This window comes from Triturus cristatus, chromosome 5_1, assembly GCF_964204655.1.
Source record: "Triturus cristatus chromosome 5_1, aTriCri1.1, whole genome shotgun sequence".
Taxonomy (NCBI): domain Eukaryota; kingdom Metazoa; phylum Chordata; class Amphibia; order Caudata; family Salamandridae; genus Triturus; species Triturus cristatus.
In genome coordinates, this window is record NC_140587.1 from 677,686,220 (window position 1) to 677,712,522 (window position 26,303).

General features: G+C 40.4%; 1 protein-coding gene across 3 annotated transcripts in view; it reads left to right on the plus strand.

The window, feature by feature from the left end:
• The window catches only part of ST18 (ST18 C2H2C-type zinc finger transcription factor), a 388,994-nt gene that overhangs the window by 259,236 nt on the left and 103,455 nt on the right, over positions 1-26,303 (plus strand). For 2 of the 3 annotated variants that reach the window (XM_085605637.1, XM_085605639.1), the window contains exons 9-11: positions 5,593-5,691; positions 8,352-8,560; positions 10,809-11,023. In XM_085605637.1, coding sequence (XP_085461763.1) covers positions 5,593-5,691; positions 8,352-8,560; positions 10,809-11,023 — 523 coding nt within the window. The remainder of the gene's footprint in view (positions 1-5,592; positions 5,692-8,351; positions 8,561-10,808; positions 11,024-26,303) is intronic. The other variant, XM_085605638.1, reaches the window with a different exon arrangement.

The window sequence follows — 26,303 nt, forward strand, 5'->3', positions numbered from 1 at the left end:
ATTGCACAAAGGGTATCGGGCCTTGTGGAGCCCTCATTAGCTACAGCTTGCAGCTTCGTCCTGCTGGAGATATTTGACTTCCAAATAGAGATTAAGTTTGAACGAAGGAATCTTCACCTGAACTTCATTCAGTGGCTCCCCAATGATGAAATCTCCTCCATGGACACCCAAGGCTGCCTTGCCCCTGTGAACGTTATCTTCTTATACATTTCTCTTTGAAATTACCTCAAAGTCAGAAGGTAAGTGGATACCAGGCCCACTCCACTTTGTGTATTCAATCCACACTCTATTGTGTCAGCCATAACTTGTGGATTTGCCCTGGTCTCGCGTGACTATATGTCTGCAGTTGACGCTTTGATTTCTTTGGCACTAGTTTTCATTCGAAACTTTACAAATTCATAACTTCGTTTCTTCTGATGGGACTTTTGTTGTTTTGGTATCATATCATTTATTAAAATTTACTCTATTATTCTAAATTGGTGTGGGAGCTTTCTTGTACTGTGTTTTTACTTTATTACTGTTTAAGGGCATAACTACTTTACACATTGCCTACTTGACTGCTTTTATGTCACGCTACCAGAGGGTTAACATAGATTGATTTTGTGACTTTTGTGGTTCACCCTGACAAGGATTTCGGGTGTTGCTTGAGTAGGGTTTCATATCCCTCCACAAACAACCCAGTTTCTCACATGATCATATGTGACTGCTCACATTTTCAAAATATCATGTTGACTGGAACCATGCACTAATTCAGTATTATTAAGAGTTTGTACATGGCCTGCAGAAATAATATCTTGAAAATAAATAATAACATCCATTATTGCATGTTTACAAGTTGTGCTGTATGCAGCTCATGCTTTAAGTCATAAAGTTGCTGAGTAAGGACCTAGGGCCATATGTATCATTCATAATTGCGATCGCAAACGCCGAAATTCACAGAATTTAGCTAAGTGGGATGTATTAAGGTAAAACTGCCTCGCAAAAGAAGGAATCACGAATTGCGATTCGTTATTTTGCGATTGCATTTAAGGAATCGCACATTTTGTGATTCTTTACATTCAATGTAAGAGGCACAGAAAAAGCGATTTCTCAGAAAAATGCACTTTTTGGCATTTTTCAAAGTGCCATGTGACACACATACATCCCCTCGGGGCATGTATGTGTGCCACATGTGCACACATGCATATTTCAGGGATGTAACAGGGTGTCCTTTTAACACCCTGGCACCCTTGAAATTGCATTCTCAATTTGCGATTCTCTAATTGAGAATCGCAAATTGAGAATGTCTTCCCATTCATTCCTATGGGCCTCTAGTCCCATAGGAATGAATGGGGAGGTATTCCTTAATTGCGAATCGCAATTTGCAATTCACAATTAAGTAATATGTAGGATTCGCAAAATTATTTACAAATCCTACATACATAGCGTTTTGCGATTCTCAAATAGCGATTCACAAAAACTCGCTATTTGAGAATCGCAAAACCAAACTTTCATACATATATGTATGTCATCAGCTGGTCAATACATTCTGATATGTGCAATAACTATCATTAATGCAAGGATCAAAATTAGTTTTGTGTTCAATACACAGATTTTTGTGCAATAAGCACCAAAATCTGCAGGTTACTCATGAAAACTCACCATCGGTAATATTTATCTCAACTGATAAATACCAAGCACATTGGTGTCAGGTTTTAGTGGGAGTGCAATTTATTAGGACTGGGGGAAATTTTAATTACGCCAGAGTAATTGGGGTAATACTGGTAATTTAGAGTAACAAATTGTACAAAGGTTATACAAAGGTTATACAATTACTTTCCATTGCATATTTTAGGGGCTACATTTTAAAGCAAATTGCACTGTTCAGGTAAGTTTCTGATGCAAGTGGTATTTCAGGTAGATTTTTTACTTGAGTGGAATAGTAGGGTATTTTTTAGCACAAAAATACAAATCTGAATGAAAACGACAGTGTTTTGAAGTCAACAAAGAGTTTAGGTAGATATTTTACCCAAACAGAGTATTCAGGTAATTTTTAAGGGCAAAAACTACGAATCCAAACACGAGCAGCAGTATTTTGAATACAAGCAACCAGAAATCAACTGGAAATTAAATTTTGAGCAGAATTTGCACCTGAACAGATCATTTGGGTACATTTTTTCAGTGCAAGAAGCATCTTTTGTGGTTGCACATAATTGTGCAGCATATTTTGGTAATTTTGCGTAGCCCCGCTACCCGACATTTGACAAGTTATGCCTTTCCCCAATAATTATCAGAAGCAAATGGCCAACTGGTAATGAGAGCCTGTGTAGAATCTGTAAGCTGTGTGATTTAGTTGAAAACATGCACATATGCCCCTTCTGTGCCTCTGTAGACAAGAATCAGGAAGGGCCCTGGTGTCTAGACTCTACGATAAGCACTGATTATCACTCTTTTAATGAGGCCTACGCTTTGTGTTAGCAGTCTAACAGCTTATCGCCTGTTTTGTAATTCAGACTATTTCTAAACCTTTAATAAGTTGTTTTCAGTACGACCTCATGGCTAAAAGCTTTGTCCAAGCTCCTGGGTTTGCCTAACTCATGCCTTGTGTGTATTTCTAGCTCCCAGATGAGTAGATGATTTCTTTACCTGGAGAAGCTGAAAGTTTATCTTTCTGCCATCTCCCAGTTTCCTCCCTCCCATGACAGGGACTTTGCACTTTAGCTCAAATCAGCGAGATTAATTAATATGTGTACCATCTGGACACATCTTAAACATTAACCTTTAAAATGAAAGGGGTTAATCAATATCTTAACTGCGTTTGAAAAAGGGTGGGCAAGGGGTGAAGTCCTGCTGGAGGAGGCTAGGCAGAGGGCTAGGAGCTGAAGAACATGATCCCACTGCCACCTGCTCGCGCCAGCCCTGGTAGAACCAAGAGCCTCCCCCTCTGCAGTCAGATTACACTGCAAGATGGAGTATGCCAGCAATTGCAACATTTTCCATCTAAAATTTAAAAACAAGGGTTGAAATGTGCAAGAGTTAAAAACCCAGCTCGCAAAGAATGAAATGTGACAGATTGTCGAAGGCACTGAATGTTCCAACATGACTAAAACTACAGCAGGTGAAACTTAATAATCCAATGTGAACTTCATATAAACATTCCTCATACATTATGTAAGTAAATATTAGCACGTTTCTGTTATTTCCTCATTATTTAACCAAGTCTTCCTCACATCTCCATATGTGACAGACTGAAAACATCTTGAGAATGCGTGCCAGGATTGAAGCGAATACAGCCGTAAGGAAAAGGCTGCAATGCCTGGAACTTCTTGTAGGAGACTCAGTTGTTTATGAAAGGAGTTTTACATTCTCGCTGGGGTCCATAATAATGGATAACTGAGAAATGATCACAGTTTTTCATGGAGCTGGCTGTACCCCTCGAAATGTCATAGCCTGCCTTAAAACATGGTTTTGCATAACTCCTTGCTTCAAGATCGAAACCATGCAAACCCCCAAAAAGCATGGCACAGGACAGTATACAAAATAAATGAGAGATGCATTGTAGTAGCAGCCCATGCCCATTCCATTAAGCAACAATAATAATAGAATTAATATGAACATGGTATTTCGAATTTTACCCCATACACTTTACCCCGTAGGTTGAAATGAAGCAGCGGGTAGAAAAGCGTTTATTAAGAATCAAACCCATACATAATGTCAATCTGTCACACAACCTCAATCCCTTCAATCAGCATTGGATACATTTCTACTTAGTTTCACTCAAACGTTTCAGAGTCCAAACCTCTATTATATTGGTAGAAGGAGGCAGTAAATTAGAGTTCATTGCTTTGCAAGCTGGAAGGAGATAGGTTGCGGCTCATTTTGACAGTTTCCATGTGGTTGAATCTCAAAATATAAATTTAAATAACAATGCTCAGCACATATATCGGGTTCGGATTATTGTCAAGGTATGAGTATGTAAGGAAGTATCAATTTCGTGTTACTAATTCCAAATCTCCTTTTCTGAAGAACATGTTGTTATTCGATATTGTGGAGCTGATATAAGAGAACGTGAATATTAAAAACTCAGGGGCAGATTCACAAACCCCTTGCGTCATTTTTAACATGGGAAAAGTGACGCAAAAGGCTTGTAAATCTGCCCCTCAATATTTTGGCAGACCATATTCCAGGATGTTCAGTTTGGTGCAGTCATGCCTCCCTGGATAGGTATGAACAGAGGTGGGAGTACTGGTCTCCAGATAGCTAAAGCATGTAAATATGAGCAAAAACAGAGAAGCAATTGTTTCAGTCCCCATTAGAGGGTCTTCTAGGTAAAACTCTCATCCACAAATGGATTTTTGAATATGTGAAGTAGTCCTCCTTTAGTATTACCTCATGTATTACTAAATGCATTTCACTAAGGTGCTCATGGAGATTTCGACCTATACCTTCAGGCCAATTTACAGAGAGCCTGATTCACAAAGATGTAGTTGCTGTTCACTAAATTGATATCCACAACTACTCAAGTAGTACTACAGCTGAAACGGGATTACACATATTGCAACCAATTAGTGGAGTAAGTCATTCACCACACATAGCCACTCACAGGTACTGCAAGGGAACCACATTCAATCGACCTTAGAAAATAAGTAAAATAAAAAATATTTTTATTACTCCAGACATTGCTGACACAAATGTACTCTAAAATTTACAAATGTAAAAAAAATGCAAAATAAATGTAATACAAGTTAAAAATAAAAATAAAAAATGTCATACAGATTTCGACATTGCATACATCTATATACATCAGAGTGCACAATGTCATACAGATTTCGACATTGCATACATCTATATACATCAGAGTGCACAAATAATAAAAACTATTTGCATATATAGATAATTAAAAATAAGTAAATTGCTAATACATATAATAAATGACTCATCACACATCTAACACCACTCTTTACATATTCAAAGGCTCATCATAACACAGTGCATGTCCCAAACACAAACACACACAGAGACTCTTTCTCTCTTACTCACACACACCAATACACAATACACACATGTAGGTGACAGCTGGCTCTGAAACATCTCACATCACAAGCAGAAGAGGTCAGAGCCCTTAAATATGAATTGTATTTATGTGCTTATAATATTGTTTGTCACTTGTGTTTTATTTTCTTAAGATGATGCCTGTTCTTTTTAATTTGTAGCTCAATAAAGCATAGATCGAGATCTCCACCTATGCTATGTAGAACAAAGTTTAGATGCAGTGCATATGGAAGGTTTATGTACATTTAATGTACTTAATGTTTTTATGCTATTTATATATTTGTCTCCCTGCACTTTCATTGAACATGTGAAAGATTATTCACGTGTTGAGCAATGTAAAAAGACAAAGTAAAAACAATACCAAGGAAAGCCATATTAAGTGCAAAATGCATCAAACTATTAGAAATTTAAAAGACAGCAATCTCACGTTCATTCTGGGAATGTGACTTTGTATTAAAGCTATATAAACACATAAATGTTATAAATGTTCACCCTTTCAATGGTTATGAATGTAAGAAAAACCTACTTCTCTTATTGAAGGTTCATCTCTTTCTTCAACAGTCTTTCAGGTTGTCCAATAGCTGCAGCTGAAAAAGTGACAAAAACTCCAGAAAAATATGATTGTTCTCCAGGTGGGCAGAATCTTGAGCAGATTCACAGGTAAGAAGCATTAAGGCTCAGTATGAAACATAAAGTTATAGGGTCCTGTTTTTGCATTTACTGTTAAGCATGTTGTTACACATTACAACAACATTTGCTTGAAAAGCAAAGAAAATACATTAAAACATCACAAAAGAGTACAGTCACCTACCACAGGCTTAATTAACAAAAAAGAAAGGATCTTATTTAGAGTTTAGCAGACAAAGTACTCCACCACAAACACAGTCTCACAAACCAGAAGTCCTCCCACTCAAATTTGATCAGGTGAACCAACATGTTCCTGCCGGCAGTGCCTCTGGTAGCCCCATCAGTGGTATCCTTTGACAGATGACCAAACCATCCTTGGGCCATGGGTCCAGTCATTTTAGTCTGCTGTTCAATTTTCCTGTTCAGGACTGCAGTGAAAACCTATTGGTTCACAACCAGAAAGTAAAAAAATGACATTAGAAATTATGGTGTGACTACATTGAGTTTTTACTGCTTTTGACTATAGCCAATAATAAGCTTTTCCATAACATCATATCTAACAATAGAATGGTGTGTGTCATGCAAGGACAGACCATGTATTTTTATTTCAACCATGTCTGGCTGTAAAATATGGAATTCCAGAGAAGATTATTACTTGTTCCTAAAACAAGAGGCAGATAATATATCGGGCTGCTTAACTTGTCCAGAGCATACTTTTAAAGGTCCATCCTCACTGGAACCTGTTACCCCTAAATTGTTCCCCAGGTATGTTTCATTTATTGCACTTAGCTTATACTTTCCTCTTTCCTTGAGACTCCTCAGTACCATTCTCAATGTCTTACCATGCCATGCCTTGCTGGTAGCCATCAGAAAATGATGCCCGAAAGTAAATAATACCTTCCAAGTTTTTGGACAATATATTCTTTAGCCTTTGACAAAAAGCATATGCAACAGGCATTCCAAATGGCAGTCTTTAAGCTGATAATTAGTAATAGTAATGGAGCCTCATTTGATTATATGAAGCACTAAAATTGATGGTGTCAAATATGTTCAGTATCAGATTACAATATTTATTTCAGATATTTCTATCCACATACCTTCCCATCAAAAATATGAAAAAATACAATTTAATAACTAATATCGTACAATTGAAAGTACTCAGAATTATATAAAATCTTAAGAATATTAAAATATATAGCACTACCACTTCCACCTTCTAGATTTCACCTTTTTAAAACCTTTCCCTACAAATTCATTCGAACTCTTTACTGATTCCGAGCCCCCATCTATTTTAGAAGCACAATATTGTTTCAAAAGCAGTTTGAGTGTTTTAACTTTGAAGATGGCATTCGTCTTCAAGGCTCCTTTAGCTAGTGGAAATTAATCTATAAAGAAATTCTTACTTAAATCTCTAATGTCCTCACAAAAACAGACCTTGATATTAATTCTTTTTGACATCATAATGTGAGGCAATAATAAAAAAAGACTCCACTGGTTCTGTTAGGTTTCAATATCTTCAAATTGTTTACCTTCAACCTAATTGTTTTGTTCAATATTTCCTACCTTTCATGTGTATTTATGGTTCACTCTTAACCGTAATCTGGTGCACCACTGCCTTAACTTTCCCAGTTCCACTCTTGAATACTTTATGGATCTCCTTCTCAAGCGTCACTACTTCTCTGATACTCAAATATATTACTCTTACTTCAAAATTCTTTTTCTTGGTCTTGGATTCCAATTTAAATTCTAGGTTGCTTTAATCACTTCATCCTACAAAGATGGCACATTTTAGCCATGTTTAACTTCCTATTAAGCTCTCTTTCCTTGAAATCAAATTTCAAAATGTAGAACGTCATCATGTTACTTAAGAACCTACCAATCATGATGCATGTCTGTTAGGAAGAACCTCTCCTCCCAATGAGCTGCAATGTTATTTTCCATTGTTTCTTAGCCATTTTAGTATATGGACATCCTTAGTCTGCTACCACCCTAAGCAGTACTCCATTTATCTCCACTAGGCACTCTAAGTATCTTGTAATGCTTGGATACAGTCTCTTGTATGATTTCCAGTCTCTTGTATGATTTCCTCCTTTTTTGCACTCACATTAATAATGGCCATAGTGACTTCCAAACATTACACTTCGCTCACGGCATTTTTTGTTGTTTGCCATAGCACGGCACAAGCCAAAATTAGAAACATATTACTGAATTTTCCTTTAACCAATCATCCTGGGGACCCAGGTTATTGTTCTTCAATTCTGTAACTTCTCTCCTCTCAGTTTGCATGCAACATCTTCAAACTTTCATTATCCCCTTCCTTTACAGCTTCATTACTCCTGACAGTCAGTTCAGCCTGGCACACTATGGTAGCTGCTTCTGATATTGTACTTTCTCCTTTAATCCTTAACTCTCGTTTTACTTCACTTTTAGCATGCATAACTACTTGACGTCAAATAACTTGCTCCTCTATGGTTACAACTCTACAATTCACTGTCATTGCATTTAACATCCTTCTTGCTATGTGCTCGTTCTCCATGCTTTATCTAGCTCCCTCTCTCCTCCTCCATTTCTCTCTATCATCCCTTCCATTTTCACCTCTTTCATACTTCCTCCAATGCTCCATTCCATTATATATTTCTGTCTTGATTACATTTTCCTCAGCCCACATCTGCATTGCTTTTTTCTTTCTGCAGGCCACACTTACTGAACCATCTTGAGCTATCTCACCACGGGCATAAAACAGCCTTCCCCGTCTCTTCTCCCAGAACCACGCTGACAAAGGAACTGAAGGACAAGTTTGGAAAAGTGCCCTTTGATTATGCCAGTTTTGATGCACAAGTGTTTGGCAAACATGCAATATCACCACTAGAGCAAGGACGAGACACTTCACAATCCACTGAAGGTAAACTCGGCATTCTCCTACTCTCACCAAGCACGCTGTATAGTTGTTTCCTTTTTCAGTTTGGGACAGCATTGAAAGCAAACACGAAAACAACATATCAGACTTATTAGGGTCCCAATCTCAAGGGCATTTAATTGCATCAAAAGATTACGTTAACTGACGTATGAAACAGGTTCTCATTTTCCATCAATCTTATATGCATCATTTTCTAGTTTTTATATGTAGCCTCCATGACAGGTATAAGAGTATTATTATATAGCATATCACTGTGCAAGGAATTGAGGAAATAATAAAGTAGTCATAATAGTTACTTAGGCAAGGCAATCCAACATTAGACCTTTTAAATCCCACTCAGACGAGTAACAAATGTCTACTACTGTCATAGTATATACGGTGCTCAATTCAGCCCCATGCCCAGAAAATAAATACTTTTCATCAGTTTGATGACTAAAGCTCCTAAAAGATGAGCTAAAGATTAAATGAAAATTGTACAAGAGCATAGCATGTCAGGAACTCCCAAAGGGATTCCTGGCAGGTGGAAGCCCATTTAAATATACGCAGATCTACGCCATGAATGTAAAATTCTCTGCTCTCAAGGGTGGGAAGTGGGCGTTCCAAGGCTCGGTCAGCCCTGGAAGTTTATGAACACCAACACACATGGCAATTTATCAGCCTCCACTAACTTCTCTCCTTCACTTTTCTACTCAGAAAAGGATTGAAGATTTCACCAGCTGAGGATTGGTGTAGCCCCTCTTCCAGGTTGGGAAAGATAGTAGAGAACCCCCAGAGTTTCCCGGGGTTCTCCACAGGAAAAAGTATTTTTCCAATGGAAAAAAAAGTGCTTTTGCAGTGGGAAGGCTATTCCCCCTATGCGGAGTCCCCCATTGGCAATGCTACACGACTTTCCAGGCCTGGCGTAGATTCCTATGTGTTTTCCTCGGAGTGTTTGTGTATAACAGAAAGTCCTAACTTTTGGGGGGAAATCGTGCCCTCCCAGTCTGGCAGACATCAGCACTTTTTGTGGCAGCCATTGCATTTATCTCACACAGACCATAGAGTGATATGGGCTGAGGGAGTGGGTGCATTTGCTGACAACAAATCAGCGGAAGAAGTATTTGATTTTGACTCCTCTTCCCGGCTCTCACCACAAGTGCTACTTAACTCAGATTCAGGCCTCAAAGTGGAAACAGCTGACAGTAGGCAGAGCAGCGCTTGCACTAATCGCAAGGAGGGAATGATGGCAAACTCCTTCCTTGTGGTATATGTATCTGGCAACAATCATTGCTCCCATGATCCCAAGAGGTTATCTTAAGCATTCCACTTTCATGCTTCTACCTAGATCGTATTCTAATACATTGCATAGGCATATTCTAATGCATTGCACAGGCATATTCTAATGCATTGCACAGGCATATTCTAATGCATTGCACAGGCATATTCTAATGCATTGCATAGGCATATTCTAATGCATTATATAGGCATATTCAAATGCATTGCATAGGCGTTCTTCTAATGCATTGCACTGACATATTCTAATGCATTGCATAGGCATATTCTAATGCATTGCATAGGCATATTCTAATGCTTTGCATAGGCATTATTCTAATGCATTGCATTGACATATTCTAATGCATTGCATAGGCATTATTCTAATGCATTGCATAGGCATTATTCTAATGCATTGCATAGGCATTCTAATGCATTGTCGAGCCAGCATCTCTTTAGGAAGTTAATATTTGGAGGGACTCTAACAGGAAATCAGAAATTCTCTGGTGCCACCAAGAAATGTTTAAGCATGCTTGCGAAGAAAGTATAATCACTCCTAAAAATAAGTTTAAATTCATTTATTACAGCTTTCCACTGCCCAAGACTGACTACCTCTTCAAGTAGGGTGTGTCTTAAAGTTCAGACTTCACAAATATCGACTTTGAGCTACTATCTGTTTTCAGCTATTTGTGGTGTTTTTAAAATGTACGTATATTATGAACAATATATATTAAGAGATAAACATTATTTTGCAAAGCACCATGTAAGTGACTCTAGTAAAAAGGAAATCGGAGAGAGTAGGTCCCTTTAATGTAGTTCGATGGCATTTTTTTAATAACAAATGGGTGCAAGTTGACCTTGAACTGTATATTTCCTGTACATTGATATAATGAATACCTATATTCAGACCTGTTTTACATAATAAAAATAAAAATTAAAATCTAAGAGAGCACAAATCAATAGTAATCAAATGTCTCTTCAGCAGCCAAGTCTTTCTCACCTCCAGTGAAGCCGCCTCATCGCCTTCCTGGCGCCCATTCAGAGAGTCCTTGTCATGCCAGCAGCTACAGCTATGGTCACTGCAGTGAAGACACCCACACAACAGCATCTACTGCTGTGATGAACCTGCCGCCTACCCGCTGCAGGGAAGCAGCAGTGGACATCCTGCCTAAGAACCCGCAGAACCTCTCTGCCAAGGTAAGCGTCCGCAACCTGGATGTGTTCTCCGTCCTTGTCGTTGAGGGTGAATGGACTTTTGGGTTTGTTACTGTGCGGTCTTCAATAGAAGAATTCGCAAAGTAAAATTTGCAAATATGATCCATCAATGGAACTGCTAAGTGTAAGACATGCAGAGAAGGAGCGATACCTTAATGTGTTAATGTGTCCTATGCACGACTAGAATTCTCCTGCCCACAATCTGAGAGGCCCTTTACTCTTAACGGCAGTAACACACAGTGTAAATACTTATACTGGCAAGTGCTGTATTTACCGCGTGTGATATTACCTCCAAATCCCTAGACTTGTACCTCGTTGGGGGCTATTCCAGTATACCACTCTAGTTGGAGTAGCAACATTGAAACACTCTCATTATAACTGACCAAGGCCGTGGGCATGATTATCTCCACCCTTGGAGGTACCGATACCAGGAGTGCCAGTTACTCCTGAAGTTGGACCCTGAGGGACCAAATGAGTAATTACCAGGGGAATTGGCAATTCCATATCTTACTTCACAGTAATTCTCAATTTCCTCCATACTTTCACTTGGAGATGTTGACTGTTTTCAGCATCTGAAATCTCCAGGTGGATGTAAAGAGATGCGTGTCGGTCAAGCGGACTTCATATGTGCAAAGGGGTCAGCAACTGCTGTTACCGCACCCATTTTAAATCAGAGGCCACTCATGATAAGGGCCAGAATGTAGAGTATTTGTCTCACATGGAATCCACCAGGGTTTTCCCGGTAAATTCCTGTGGGAAAACTGTGAGGGGTTGGAATGCTGATTCGGGTGCAAACAAGAGTGTGCAGATCGGTCAAGTTTACCAACCTGCTTAAAACGAGGGCTAACTCTTCATAGAAAATACCACACAGAAACCTTTCCTTTACGTTTCCATATGGAAAAAATATTGTGTGAGCTGAACTTCAAAACAAAGTTTATCGTTCCCTATCCAAATGAGGCGATACTTTCCAATCGCAAGTCAAGCATCTCCCTACGATAATATTATGAACTGCTTCCAACAAATGATGTCAACACTGAAAGACCTCTGATGTTTCATGTCAAATAGTGCCTGAAAATATTCTATAAAATGGCCAATATATTTTTCTGACGTTCTCATTGTTGAATTTGAAGTGGTAGAGCTGTCCTGAGAAAGTGCAGCTGTGTGCTTTGTCATTGCTGCAAGCGCTTCAGTATTTCACCAGGCACTTATGAGCTCCACAAAGAGCCCCTCATGCATGTGCACCGCATTTGCATGGACATCATTTGGAGGTCACCAGGGGTCACTTAATGAATAGCAGTTGTGTGGGCTTTTGCTGACGTTTGTTTGAATCCCACTTATATCTGAAGTACACATAATATTAAAAAGTGCATTATCTGCACGCACAAAGTGAAATGCTTACCTTTTAGAAGCAACGACTCTGAAACTTGGGGCCTCATTTGCAACAAAAAAATAACACAGCGTGGTGCCGCAAGCCATTTTGCTGCGCCGAGCTGTGTCATTTTAAAAGCACAGGGATGCGTCGTATTAACAAAAATACAATACATTTGTGTGCTTCCCCTGCGCTGCTGCACAATTTGCTGCCATGCACCAGTGCAGGCACCCTTGTGTCCTGTTGCAAGGGTGACTGCGTTGCGGATACGATTATTTTTGTGCAGGAAGAGTTACCTTCCTGCACAAAAACAATAATTGATGGCAGTTTCCTCTTTCTACGCATGCTGCAAAATGAAGCACGCATAGAAAGAGGAAAAAATTAGGAGAAATACAAGTTTTTCTCCTCATTGCTCCACTCCTACGCCTCCTCTGGGGAAGAGTAGGATTCTGGGCATTCCCAGCTTTACAAAACTTTACAAAACTTTGTCAATCTGGCAATGTGCTAGGTTCCATGGATGTTGCCCCTTTCACGCAGAGTAATGAGTGAAAGGGACCCATATTTACAAGGCCATGAAAAGTCACGCAGGGTGACTTTATGTGGTCTTATAAATATGGGCAGGCAGACTGCGATGCCGGTGCGTCAAAAACAGTGAGTGGCGCCATGGCCTTGTAAATGAGGCCCTTGATATTTTTTTAAATGCTAGTTAAAACTAAGTGTTGGTTGCCATGTTCTCCATTTTCCCATTGTTAGGTTAACTTGGGACCTAATATGTTTTGCAAAGGAAGTTGTGTTTGTGTGCTTATTGAATTACATGTCATTCCATAGCAGGCATTCATTGTGGCATTCAGGGCTATTTTAAAGCCCACTATGCTTCCCGTTTTTTTTCAGTCCTCAATACAATGTCTCAAGTTGAGATTAAATGGTGTGTCTATGACTATCATCTGCTTAGGGCATCTTTTTCATCTGGACAATATGTCAAGTACTTGGGATGTCGCATTGTGCATTCCATAATGGGACACTGCTCGGCTCTCAGAGGGCACCTCTAATTTTGAATTGTTTGCATGATTTGAATTTGCAATTGAAAATTTCTGGAATGGGTGGTGATTGAGGACCACAGGGAGTAACACATACTTGTCTACTACAATTATGGTGAAGAATTTGCAAAATAAGCCAGTAAGGGTATTTTGAAAGCATGCATATCATGGACATGAGACATTGTACCATTCATGCCTACTCCACAATTGGCCAAATTTGCATTAGAATGCACCAGTCAAGAATGTAGTTACACCACACACTGCCAGCATGCCAGAGGTTATGTGATGTCATTTCCTATGATGTAATTTGTTGAATGATCCTGTGATGTCAGTTCCTGAGATGTCATCAATAGGTCAAAGGCCACGTGATGTCACTTCTTCTAGTATTTTGGTGAATTGATGTCCATGATTACAGAACATTCCCAGACTGGTCCTACATTTTGTTATGATAATTTATAGCTAGATATTTGCAAAATTATCTATGAAAAGCACATTTAATAATGCAATAAATGTTCATGTTTAATTTAGCAGTCTTTGGGGTAGACCTCTTGTCAAGACTGGTTCTCCAACCCAGTCGAGGATATGCAGACAAAGTCCATACATGTAAAGAAAAGATTGTTATCACAGAAAAGGGATTATATGTGCTGTGCTCGATATATAGCTTAGATTTACATTATATATTTAGTTGAGATATCTGTTATGGAACCCACTTAGTGCCAAGTACCAACCTGTTGAACACTTCACATAAAACATTTTTATCAGTAGAAACATCTCAAACATTTGGTGCATAACATAAAACAGGCATTTGCAATACAAAAGGTCTGGCCTTTGGGACCTTATAAGGATTTAGTAATGCGGCGTATTGTACGTCCCCACAGCTTTCAGGGTGCCGAGTCAGTGATGAGCAAGCAGTGTCCTGTGATTTTGGGCAAATCCCTTAAAATACAAGTAGCGATCTTGGATGGATGGTGGGTGCGGGGTGAAGAGGTAGGGAGAGACGGCACAGGGCGACAGGAAACAAGATGCAATGGTAAAAATTAAAGGAGGGAGGAGGTGGTGTGAGACAGCATGCTTTGTGACTGGAACAGCATTTGAGCTTATAAATAACTCCATCTGGCAACATTTAAGAAATAGCAATGAAACGGTATCAAACATGCTGTGAAGGGCGTGCGGCAAATGCTGCCTACTCAGGAGTTCGAGTCTCGGAGTCGGCTCAACATCCTGTAATTTTGGGGAAATCACTTTAAATACGAGCAGCGATCTCAGAAGGGTGATGGGGCAAGCTGAAAGGAGAGACGGCACTGGGCGAGCAGGCTGCCACGAGCAAGAAACAAGACACGATGGTGAAAATTAAAGGGGACACATCGTTAAAAGGCACACAGCCTCCAAAGCAAAACAATAATTAAACCTGCGATGCAAATGCCAACCGAAACATAAAGCACAGCGTCCGTAAAGCGGGCGCTGTGATGATACACAAACTGAGGCAAACAATAAAAAATTAGTGCGCACAATGAAACCTATATAAAAAAAAGTACGCCCATGTGTAACAGGGGCAGTCTCCTTGGGGAGTTTGAAACACTAAGAAGCGGGACTATTGAAGCATGTTGACCAACCAAAAGCATGCATTTATGAAGGGCACGAACAGGAAAGAATTGAAAAGATGGGGGTGCTTCAAGATACAGTCTATATTACAGCTTGCCTCACAGAGCAGCGCATGCGCTGCCCAGGCTCCACCTAAAAATATACTGTATGTGGTGATCTCTCTAATCCAAGTTATCAAAATCAGGAGGTGCAGAAGAGGCATCTGTGCAGGACCATACCAAACTGCATAATTATATTTTATGTCAAGCATATATACTGAATTACACATATTTATAGTTTTAGGAAGGGGGATTACGTATTTTGCCCAGAATCAAATGATGAAGCCATGATTACAACAGAAGTTTACATTTCAGAATATGAAAATAAAGCCATTAGATCAAATCCCATCATCTTCTACATCATTTTTCACAGTCCATCACAGCTTTCATATGTGTGCCACTGCTGAGGAATCCAACTGAAGAGTTTGAAGAGCCTGATTGCTGGCTTCACTGACAATGACAAGTTTATTGTGTGAGTCACTGTATCTTCAATTTAATCTGCACTGCATGCTGAGGCCTATTGTTTTCGAGTCAAGCCATCATGTTGCAGTGTGTCACACACCTTCATTCCAATCAGAACCTCATAGGAAACATGAGGATGACCTGCCAGTGTGCAACTGTTGTTATTTATTATTAAAAGTGCACACATAATATATGGGGATTTTAATTATGTAAAGAACTCTGCCACCGGTAGAGCAAGAAGCCCATTGTGTTCGGCAACTAGCTCCATAAATGTGGCCAGGTTTGCAAAGGTTTTAATCAGTTCCTTCAGGGCAGGGAATGGAGGTACAACATTTTAGATCATTGTCAGTTTGCTTTTTACAGTAAAGCTGGTATGAAGGTCACTATCTACTGTGCACAAGGACTTTGTCATTAGACACAGTATTTTCATTCACAAGTGAATCTTTTTCACAAAAAGCTAAATAGAAAATCAGAGCTGCTGACGATGATAGATATTCTATGATTAAAGCTAAGTGACTGTGGTATAAGAACCTTGCCACTGTTAGAATTACTAGACAACTTTGAATGCCATTGATCATACAATTCTAATTGTTAGACCAGACAGCCTTAGGGTGGACTTGTTTTGTCTATCTTCTCCATTGTCCTGACCTCATGTTTCCTGGTATTAGGACTGCTAACCAGTGCTAAAGTGATTGTGCTCTCTCCCCTAAACATGGTAATATTCTTTCCTCCCAAAATGGCATATTAAATTTACTTATAAGTGCCTAGGATATTGGTACTACATGTACCCAGGGCCTGTAAATTAAATGCTACTAGTGGGTTTGCAGCACTGATTGTGCCAACCACTTAAGTAGCCCTCTACTGCCTTTGCTGAGCCTGTGTGTGCAGTTTACACTACCAGGTAAAATAAACCTTTTGCCAGGCCAAAGACTTCCCTTTTTCTACATACAAGTCACCCCTAGGGTGGTCCCTGGACAACTCAGATGTCAGGGTACAAAGTATCTAAAAGGCAGGCCATGTACTTTTAAAACTTAAAAATCCTGGTAGAGAAAAACGTTTACATTCGTCTTTCACTACATCAAGGTCTATATCTACTGTACCTATAGGATAACATTGAGATTACAGAATTACATTTTATAAGCATAATTTCCAAATGGGAAGAGATAACTATTTCAAGTGTCACTGAAATCACCATTTAAAATCCAAATTTATGATGAAGTTGAATATTAAATTACAATTCTAAAAATGCCACTTTTAGAAAGTTGGAATTTTCCTACTTTAGCCGTTTAGTGCTTGCTGCCTGACTCTGATCACGTCTGGGGTGGGTTACAGCTGGGCTTTGTGTATTCCCCCTAGACAGTCACACACAATGGGAGCTTAGGTGTGACTTGATAGGCCATCCTGGTAGGATGGGAGGGAGCATCTGGACCCAGCCTCACTTACAATTGAATAGGATGTGTCCTGTCCCCACACAAAGGGCTGCATACCCCTCTGTAGTGAGCCTGGAGCCATGGCAGTTGAGTGCTTCAAAGGCCTGTCCTTGACCTCTTCCCTACTCCAAAGGAACCATTGGGTATAAATACTGGAACTCAGACTCCACCATTTCAGTACACTTCTGGACATGCAGATAATCTGCCAGGAAGAAGGACTGCTGTACTCCTGAAGGACTGCCACTCTGCTGGACTGCTGATTACCTGACTCCTGCTGCTGCCAGTGTTTATCAGGAGCTAGAGGAACACAAAGACCAGGGGGCAGATGTATTTATTTTTAACACAGCACAACACAGCAAGGCAACGTCCTGTGCTGCACTGTGTTAAATACAGATGGCAGGAATGCTCCATATATATTAAGATGTGGCACATTCCTCTCTTCTCCTTGTGGTGGCGCACAATGTGTTTCCTTGCATCTTGTAGAATGTATCACTTAGAAATAGGAAACAGCAAGGTGAAATAAAGATAGTTCTCCTTGTTGCGCCTCTTGCGGGAAGTCATACAATTCTGATACATTCCCAGGTCTGCCACTGTTGGTAAATCTGGAAATGCATGGGTGGATTTGTGAGAACACCCATGCTCCACCTATGTAACTCCCCCACCACATAGTGTAACGCAAGGCAACCTTGCACTACACCACATTTACCAAGCCACACAGAGCCATGCAGGTTGGCCTTATGTTGCTTAGTAAATCTGAATCTAGGTTTTGCATCACTCTGTGTCACCTTGCGTGGTTCAAGGGCTATGCAAAACTATAATAAATCTGCCACTAAGTTTATCAGAACCAACAGCTAAACAAGGGGTGAGATTCTCAGGTATTTCATTTTTGTAACAGAAAAGAGGTATAAGAATTAAGCAGAGATTCAAAATAAGCCATTCTGAAAAATTGCCTCAGAATTATAGAGAAAAAGTTAAAATAGGAATATAAAAATAATTTGTTTGCCAAACTATGTATGATACTCGGGTAAAGTACTTTATCATATTATACTTTCTAGATCAAAATAATGTTTGTACTTGAAAGTTCAATTGAAAACAATAAGTAAGACAATGTAACAGAAAATAAAAAAAGTCATTAAATAAGAAGAAAGGTGAAGAAGGAAAGTCTGTATAATGGTCCTAATAAATGACTTATACATAGAGCAAATATAGCAATTCAGATAAGGTATGAGTAAATTATTTTACAGCGCTAGTTGTAAAGAAAGTCCATGTCAGCATCATTCCTCAGTTCAAACGTATTTCACACAAAATAAAACATTGTGAGAAAATATTCAGTACTAACATGTTCAAGGAGCTTTAAAAATCTCAACATTTTCTGTTAATGATACAAATAGGCTTAGACAGAAACTTGCTGAAGGGTGACCACAGCAAATCATGTTTAATAGTAAGATGAGCTGATGAAAAGTTGGTTCTAAATAATCTATAATTATGACAGACCACACTCCAGCATGCCTTAAAGTATAACGTTCCTGCATTTATACATCTAAACAAAATAACCTGCAGGGCAATAGCTATAAGTTAATCAAAAAATGACCTTTCTTATAACATTCTTATCAATTACCTTGAAAGATGCACAAGACAGAGAAAGATATACAAAGTCCATGAATGTCACTATTCTTTGACCAAATGTGCAGCTACAGAACCAGCAGTTTTGATTACTGACAATTTTCATTGTAAACTTTAGCAATGGGATGTAAAGCAATCTGTTACAGAAGAGGAGTAAAGTTTGTGAGCTAGAATAAAGATTAGACAATACTTTATCCCTGACTATAAAGTAATTTATATATTGAGGAAGCTTTCATTTCAACTGACAAATGTAAGGCAGATGTAGAAGCTGTCAGAAATCCCTCATAAGAAAGTCATTTTGTCAACCAAGTGAATGTGAAGCTCTAGGTTTGTTAATATGATAAAGGAAATTGTCAGGAATATGTTGCAATGGCAAAATATGACTCAACAAATTATTTTATTTTTTCAATTCTTCTATACAGTGGCATAGCAAAGGGGGGTGGTGCACCCCGGATGGCATGAGTTTTGGGGGCAGTGTGCCCCCCACCTTTACCTGTGGCTGTCGGTTACGGGGGAGTAAGCACGGAAATCACCACCACCCCTTCATTACATTTCGAGGCCATGGGCGGCCTAAAGCAGAGACCGCCTTGTGTATAGAGAACACTTCTATAGTTTATTTTATTCTCAACATTTTACCATATGAGAGACATCAAGAACTTAATGTATAATAATAGCCGCCATCAGCAAGCAAGAGTGAAGTATTAAAGGTGAAAGCAAAAACCTGGATCTTTTCATCATATTTACAATTTCTTTAAAAGAAAAGTGATATAAAGTAGAAATCTCAAGATCTTGCTAAATCCCACCTCCAAGCTCCTTACTGTCTAATTTAGAATTTCTAGTTCTTCTTTCCTTTCCGAATAATGTGGATAGTAAACCATCAGTCGTTTTTTATAACATCTTTAGGTATCCTAATAAGCAACATCTATAATGTAAAATAGATAAAATCTTCATTTTAGGATTGTAACTTTTTATTGATTTCAGAAAGTGGAATATGGAACAATAGCTGTCGCCTACATCCATGGGCAGGTGAGGGATAAGCAGTAAAGTATCGATTCAGTTTACATCACTCAGCACCTACATCCATAGGCCGGTGCGGTATTCATGTGATTCAGATAGAAGGGAGGGATGGGGGGGAGAAAATAGGAGGGAACATAATCTAGACTCACATTAAACTGTAAACAATAGCAACAAAAAACAACGCCTGCTCAGATTGTTTAGATGTAGACTCACTCTATCATTTCCCCTGGGTCGGCTGGGGGTGTGGGAGGTGTAATCTGTGGTATTTGTAGGTATATTGGGCAGGTTAATTGTTGGAATTCTCCCGAGAGGTGTGAAATAGAGGGGCCCCTATCGTTTCTCAAATTTGGGCAGGGTGTGGTTACCCGTAGCTGTCAATTTCTCCATCCCTAATAGGTCCCACAGTTTATGGAGCCAATCCGCGTGGGTCAGAATCACATCCATGTCCCATTTGGACAACAGGACCTGTTTAGCAGTGCACAATGCCAGTGTGATAGCCTTACCCAGTTCGGAGTGTAAGGGATAGGTTAAAGCGTTGGGCAACTCCAATATGATGTAAGCCGGAAAGGGGGGTATTTCGGTATTGAACATTGCGTCATTGTCGGTCAAGACTTTCGGCCAGTATCTATGGTGTTTGGGGCAGTGACACAGTAGGTGGGGGAGCGTGCCTGAGTGAGCGCCGTGCCACCAGCATTCATCCAACCTCCCCCTCTGTCACTGAGCCAAGCGCGCCGGGGTATAATACCAGTAATGTGCTAATTTTAATAGAGTTCCCTTGCCCGCGGCACTTGTGGCAAATGTGCGTGCTCGGTGCAGAACGTCTAGCCACTCCTTGTCCGTGAAACTGCGTTTGCATTCCCGCTCCCATCTCTTTCAGGCCGGAGAGCGTAGCGGTGTATAGTAATTAAAAAGGAGTAAATATCAGATAGAATACGACAGTCAACTGCTCAAGTGAAAAGCTAGCCTTCAAACAACGTGAACCTTCTGGGAGCATGTGGCTTAACCCTAGGTAAGGACACCCAGTGCCGGACCACTAAGTAATGCCAATGTTCCTAGTCCAGGAGCCCAAAGTCTCGTTGGAGGGCCTTAAAACCCAACAGGCCTTGCACATCAAACAGGTCACCAACCCGCTTACATTGTGCTTCCTGTTCAGGCGCAAACGCTTTCTCTGACATCGCAGGAGGGAAGTCCGGATTCCCTATGATCGGTGTAAGTGGCGAAATACGCGTGGAAAGTTGGTAGGAGGAGCACACTTTGTCCCAGACCTCGACAGTTGCCCTAACCACTGGCGAGATATATAACACAGGCAGGAGATATTTACGCAGTAGCCACAGGTTCTTCCAGATATGGACGCCGGCTACTGCCTGGTCCAGGAAGCACCAGTGTTTTTCGGTCATTAGACGCTGCCATTTGACTACATATCGTAGCTGAGCGGTCTGATAATATTTCTTCAAGTTTGGTATTCCCAATCCCCCCTTGGCCAGCGGCAGGTATGTGCGTTCCTTCGCCATCCGAGCCCGCTTACCCGCCCATATGAAGGTCTCCAGTGCATCCTGCAATTTTCGCAAGATAGCGGGGGGAGGCAGCAGCGGCATAACTTGCATCAGATAGAGAATTTTCGGTAACGGTCATTTTCACAATGCCGCCCACCCAAGAGAGGGCCCCCCCGGAGTCTTAATTTTAATTGTACTTAGTTTACCCCACCATGACAGAAACAGAGTGGACATTTTCTCCATCAGTGAAACAACTTTATATTCTCAATAAAGTTACAGTACCAAATTCTAAAACATATAATTTTGTTATTATTTTATATTATTTTATCATTTCACACTAGCCTATATCTTTTAAATATCTATTTAAAACAAAATTCATTGAGTGGCAAAACCTATGATTTGTCAACATGTAATTTATATGGAGAATCCGTGTAACTAATCTGCAAGTCCTTAAAGAAATTGTGTTAGGGTGACATCTAGGTTTGATACATACAATAAAATATTAAAATGGCATATGCATTTCCAGAAAACATAACCTCAGTATTCACCAGCATATAATCTGGCATAGATAAAGCGCTATTATGAACAAAAAAAAAGAAAGGGTAAATCACTGTCTGGTCCATCACTTAAGTGTAAAAAATGGAGGTTGAAACCCAGTAACAAAATCTGATGTTCTGGAAGAACTATACAACAAATCAATTATATTCATAGTTCTTTTGATATTTGCAATTTATTCATAAGAGTTAGACTAATGGCTGCCTATTAGCTTTTTCGAGCTTAATTTAAATACATTACAGAGGTTGAAACATGGAGCAGAGCAAAAGAGATGGATTTACTAACAGTGACTAACTTCCATGGACATATGATGCACATTAGTGACTGAAGTGAAAAGGCTTGAAAGACTTGGAATTACTTTGGTTTCAAATGCTCATCTCCTCAAAAGGGGCATGTTACACAGAAATCGTTGACTTCCTGCCGCAAAGCCATAATGTTCAAATGTCCATTCTTTGTTCATCTAAAAGTTTTCAAGAACCAGCCTTCCATTCTGATTTTCAGACCGTGTCAGAACTATCCCTCAGCATTTTGAATTCCTATTATCTTTCAATGCAGATGGGAAAGCAAGCCTGATTTGGACATAAAAATGTTCATATACAAGGACAATCCACCATAACAGCCTGCTAAATACATTAAAAGCAATCACCAGCAATCTTCTTTACGTTCCCAATTAAACTGAACTGTTCTTGTTCCTATTGTTATGTTTAGATTTAAAGCGACTATTATAGCCCACAAAACCCACCCACGACACACAAGTCTCTAAACTTCTCCAAAGCAGAAGTCACCCAAAGCATTTATCCCCACCCAAGGTAAGTTTTGTAGAAAATGCTGCATGGGTTCCTCAGAATGGAAAACACATAGAAACCTTTTGTCAAGGTGTGACTCCAGGTTATGCTCACATTACCTAAAACTCATCCTCGACATCTCCCGCCGCAGCCACATCACACTCCACCTGAGAGGCCTGCACTGGCTCCCCGTCAACAAAAGGATCACCTTCAAGCTCCTGATCCACGCACACAAAGCACTGCACAACACCGGACCCACCTACCTCAACAACCGACTCAGCTTCAACACCCCCACCCGAAGCCTCCGCTCAGCCAGCCTCACCCTCGCCACAGTCTCTCACATCCGAAAAACCACCGCCGGCGGCAGATCCTTCTCCTACCTCGCCGCCAAGACCTGGAAATCTCTCCCCACCATCCTACGACAGACCCAGGACATGGTGGCCTTCAGAAGACTCCTCAAGACCTGGCTCTTCGACCAGTAGCACCCCCCCCCCTCCCCAGCGCCTTTAAACCCTCTCAGGTATGTTGCGCGCTTTACAAATGCAGTGATTGATTGATTGAATAGTGTATGTTGCATTAGGAACAACCCCCAGATGAACAATATCACCTCCTTTTACATGCAGACTGTCTTTACAGTCTTTACATTCATTCTCTGATTTTTAATAAAAGGAAGAGCCGAAAGGGTCTATTAATGCATTCTCTTGTAAAGACATACTTGCACCTTCCCTAAGAACACAATCAACGTGTCTATTTTTGGATATTTACCCTTTCTGTTTGGTGACCACAGATTTTTAGCCTTTTTACCATACCCTATTTTTGCTGATCTTAGAACTCTGTACTCTTTTATCCCTTTTAAACAGGAGTAAACTATCTGTGCTGCTGCAATTTAACATAGTTAAACTACCTTATCCCAGATTGACAAATGTAGCTTGCCTATAGGGCCCAGGTATATGTTTTAGAAAATGTACCTATGACCTGGACGTTAAATGCCACCTTGGAACTGCAGCACCTAGTGTGCCTTTGCAAGAAATTGGATTACAGGTTAAGAGGAGTGAAATCCTACTCAAACAGCAACCACAGTCACAAGCAAACCCCAAACTAACTTGTGCTTGACCCTATGATAGCTTGATACAAAGACTTACTTTAGAGTGGCAATGCACAAAGTATTTATGCAGCACTTCAAACCAAAATAATGTGAAGACATCACACAAGAAATCGTCCAGTCGAATAGAGCAAGTTTAACGATTTGACACTAAAATGACAGAATTCCAATCAGTAGACCTAGAGATATGCATTTTTAAACATTTACGCAAATATAGCGGCAAGAATTGCAAAGTGCAACTTGCTGCTATCTGGCTATGCGAGGCCCATAGAAAGTCACAAGTTCATGCCGACCACGATGGTGCATGGGCCATGTGCAGGGACCAGAAAAGTCCCTCTAAAATAATTACCTTCACAGTCCAGCACAGAATTAAGTTTTCAGTAGAAGGGGCTGCAGGGAGCAGGGAGAGTGTTGCAGATGACCATTGTGGGTGAATATCACTGTAGAAGGAAGATTCTTTAGGGCTTCACTGATGGTCATTCCTGGAGCTTAACGTTAGTGGGCACCGTGAGCTGTTGATGCTGTAGTGTGAGAAACAATATCCTGCTGCCGGGTGCCATTGGTGGTCGCTGTCACGTAAAGAGTCTGGTTCGCCAGAACTTCTCATTGGTGGGCAGCATGGACAGCAAGATCTTCACATTAGCGAAGAGCCCAAAAACTTCAGGAGAGCACACCTGAGGCCACACAAAGGGTCCAGGACCAGAGGGGCACAACTTGGGGGTCCACAACTCACTCCAACAGAGGCCAGCAGGGTTCAGGCATGTCCAGGAAGCCGCTCAGTTGGGCAATTGCAGCCTCTGGAGCTTATAATTTCTCTGTAGATCAGAACAGCAGGTCAACTGACTCACCCTTTAAGGCAGTTCAGCCTCTGTTTAAGGTCTTTCTCCAGCCATTCTTCTGAGCAAGCAGTGCAGCAGGGCATGAGACTGGCAGTCCTCCTGGCAGCAAAGGAGCACAGCAGTGCTTTGTCTGTAGCATCCACAGGCCCAGGAGGGTACTGAAGAGTTGGGGGTCTGGAATTCAATATTTATACCTGATGCTCACTTTGAAGTAGGAGATGTTTCTCGAGTCTTCCACAACCCTAAGGTGTAAGGCATCCCCTTCACCAAGCCCTAGCCCCAATTTGCCTGGGCCCAGAAAAGACTAGTTTCAAACCTTCTGTGAGAGGGTTCAGTCAGAGCCTTTGTGAATTCAAGTGTAATAGGTAATAGCTTTTCCCTATCGCTAAGTCAGAGTAGCCCATTCTGCCACACCTAGGTTCCCTTTGTCTCTCTGTCTGGGAGGAATACACAAAGACAAACTGACAGCTACACCCAGTCATGTGACCCAGGAACAGGCTGCAGACACCAAATGGTTAGGACAAGAAAATGACAACTTTCTAAAAGTGGCCTTTTCAGAATTGGGACTACAAATCAGACTTTCCCATTAAAGACGGCTTTAAATTACAATGCTTTAGACACCAAAATCAAGCTGTCTACCTGCTCCAAATTGAAAGTTATCATTTATTAAATGCAATAATGTAACCCAGTGTTATCCTAATGGAGGGGTAGGCCTTGCAGTAGTGAAAAACAATTTAGTCGTTTTTTCACTACCAGGACATGTAAAACTTAAAAGTGCATCTCAAACTTTTAAGGACACTGCACTGTGCCTTTTGGGCTGTTCAAGGCCTACCCTAGGGGTAAGTTATATATATTAAAAAAGAAGGTTTTGGCCTGGCAAAAGGTTTGTTTTTCCAGTTTGAATTGGCAGTTTCAACACTACACACTGCAATAGCAGGCCTGAGACATGTTTAAAAGGGCAACTTAATTGGATGGCACAATCAGTGCTGCAGGCCTACTGTTAGCATTTAATTTACAGGCTCTGGGTACATGGGGTACCACTTTACTAGGGACTTAAAAGTAAATTAAATGTGTAATGTGCATACAAGCTAATTCTGCCATGTTTCAAGGAGACAGGAGAAGCACTTTAGCACTGGTTAGCAATGGTAGAGTGCCTAGAGGGTGAAGGTAAAAAGGTTGGGATGACCCTGCAACAGCCTTTCAGAGAGTGTGCCTAAAATGCATGGTGTCAGACCTGCCATTGTATTGTTGCAGTTCATAACTTGCAGTGCGAACTGTCAATATAATCCTTTATGACAGGCAGAAGACCTCCCTTTTAAATATTATTAAGTCGCTCTTATGTAGGTCTTGTAGTCCACAAGGCAGAGTGCAGGGTATTTAAATGTTGGACATTCGAAAAATAATGTCACCATCTCCCTACAGTGACAAGGCCCGGTAAGCTTATATCACTGGCCTGTCTATCTTATACAGAAAACCAGAGTATGGATTAAAGTATGAATTTTGTATCTTTGGTTTAGAACCAGCTAGAAGTGAAATTCAACCACTCTTTTTTTAATATTTATTAAAAGTTCAATTTAATGGTGACTTTGCATTTTTAATAAATATTTGGGAAAAGTAACTTTTGGAAAGACATCTTTTCCCTGCCTGAAGCTCTTAACGGCTAATTTACACACCTTTTTCTTGTGACACCCGGAGACACTTGTGACACCTGGAGAGCGGTGCCCTCATAACTGTCCACATCATCTGCTGGATCCTAGTAGTTCGACATGAGAATGGAACTGAGTATTGTGCCTGGAGCCCAGATTGCCTTTTGTGTAGCCCCAAAGTATTGCCCACATCTATGGACCTCAACACGCATAAGTGTCTTGTTGGTGGTGAGCTGATTCAACGGTTGTGGTACCCCACATGGC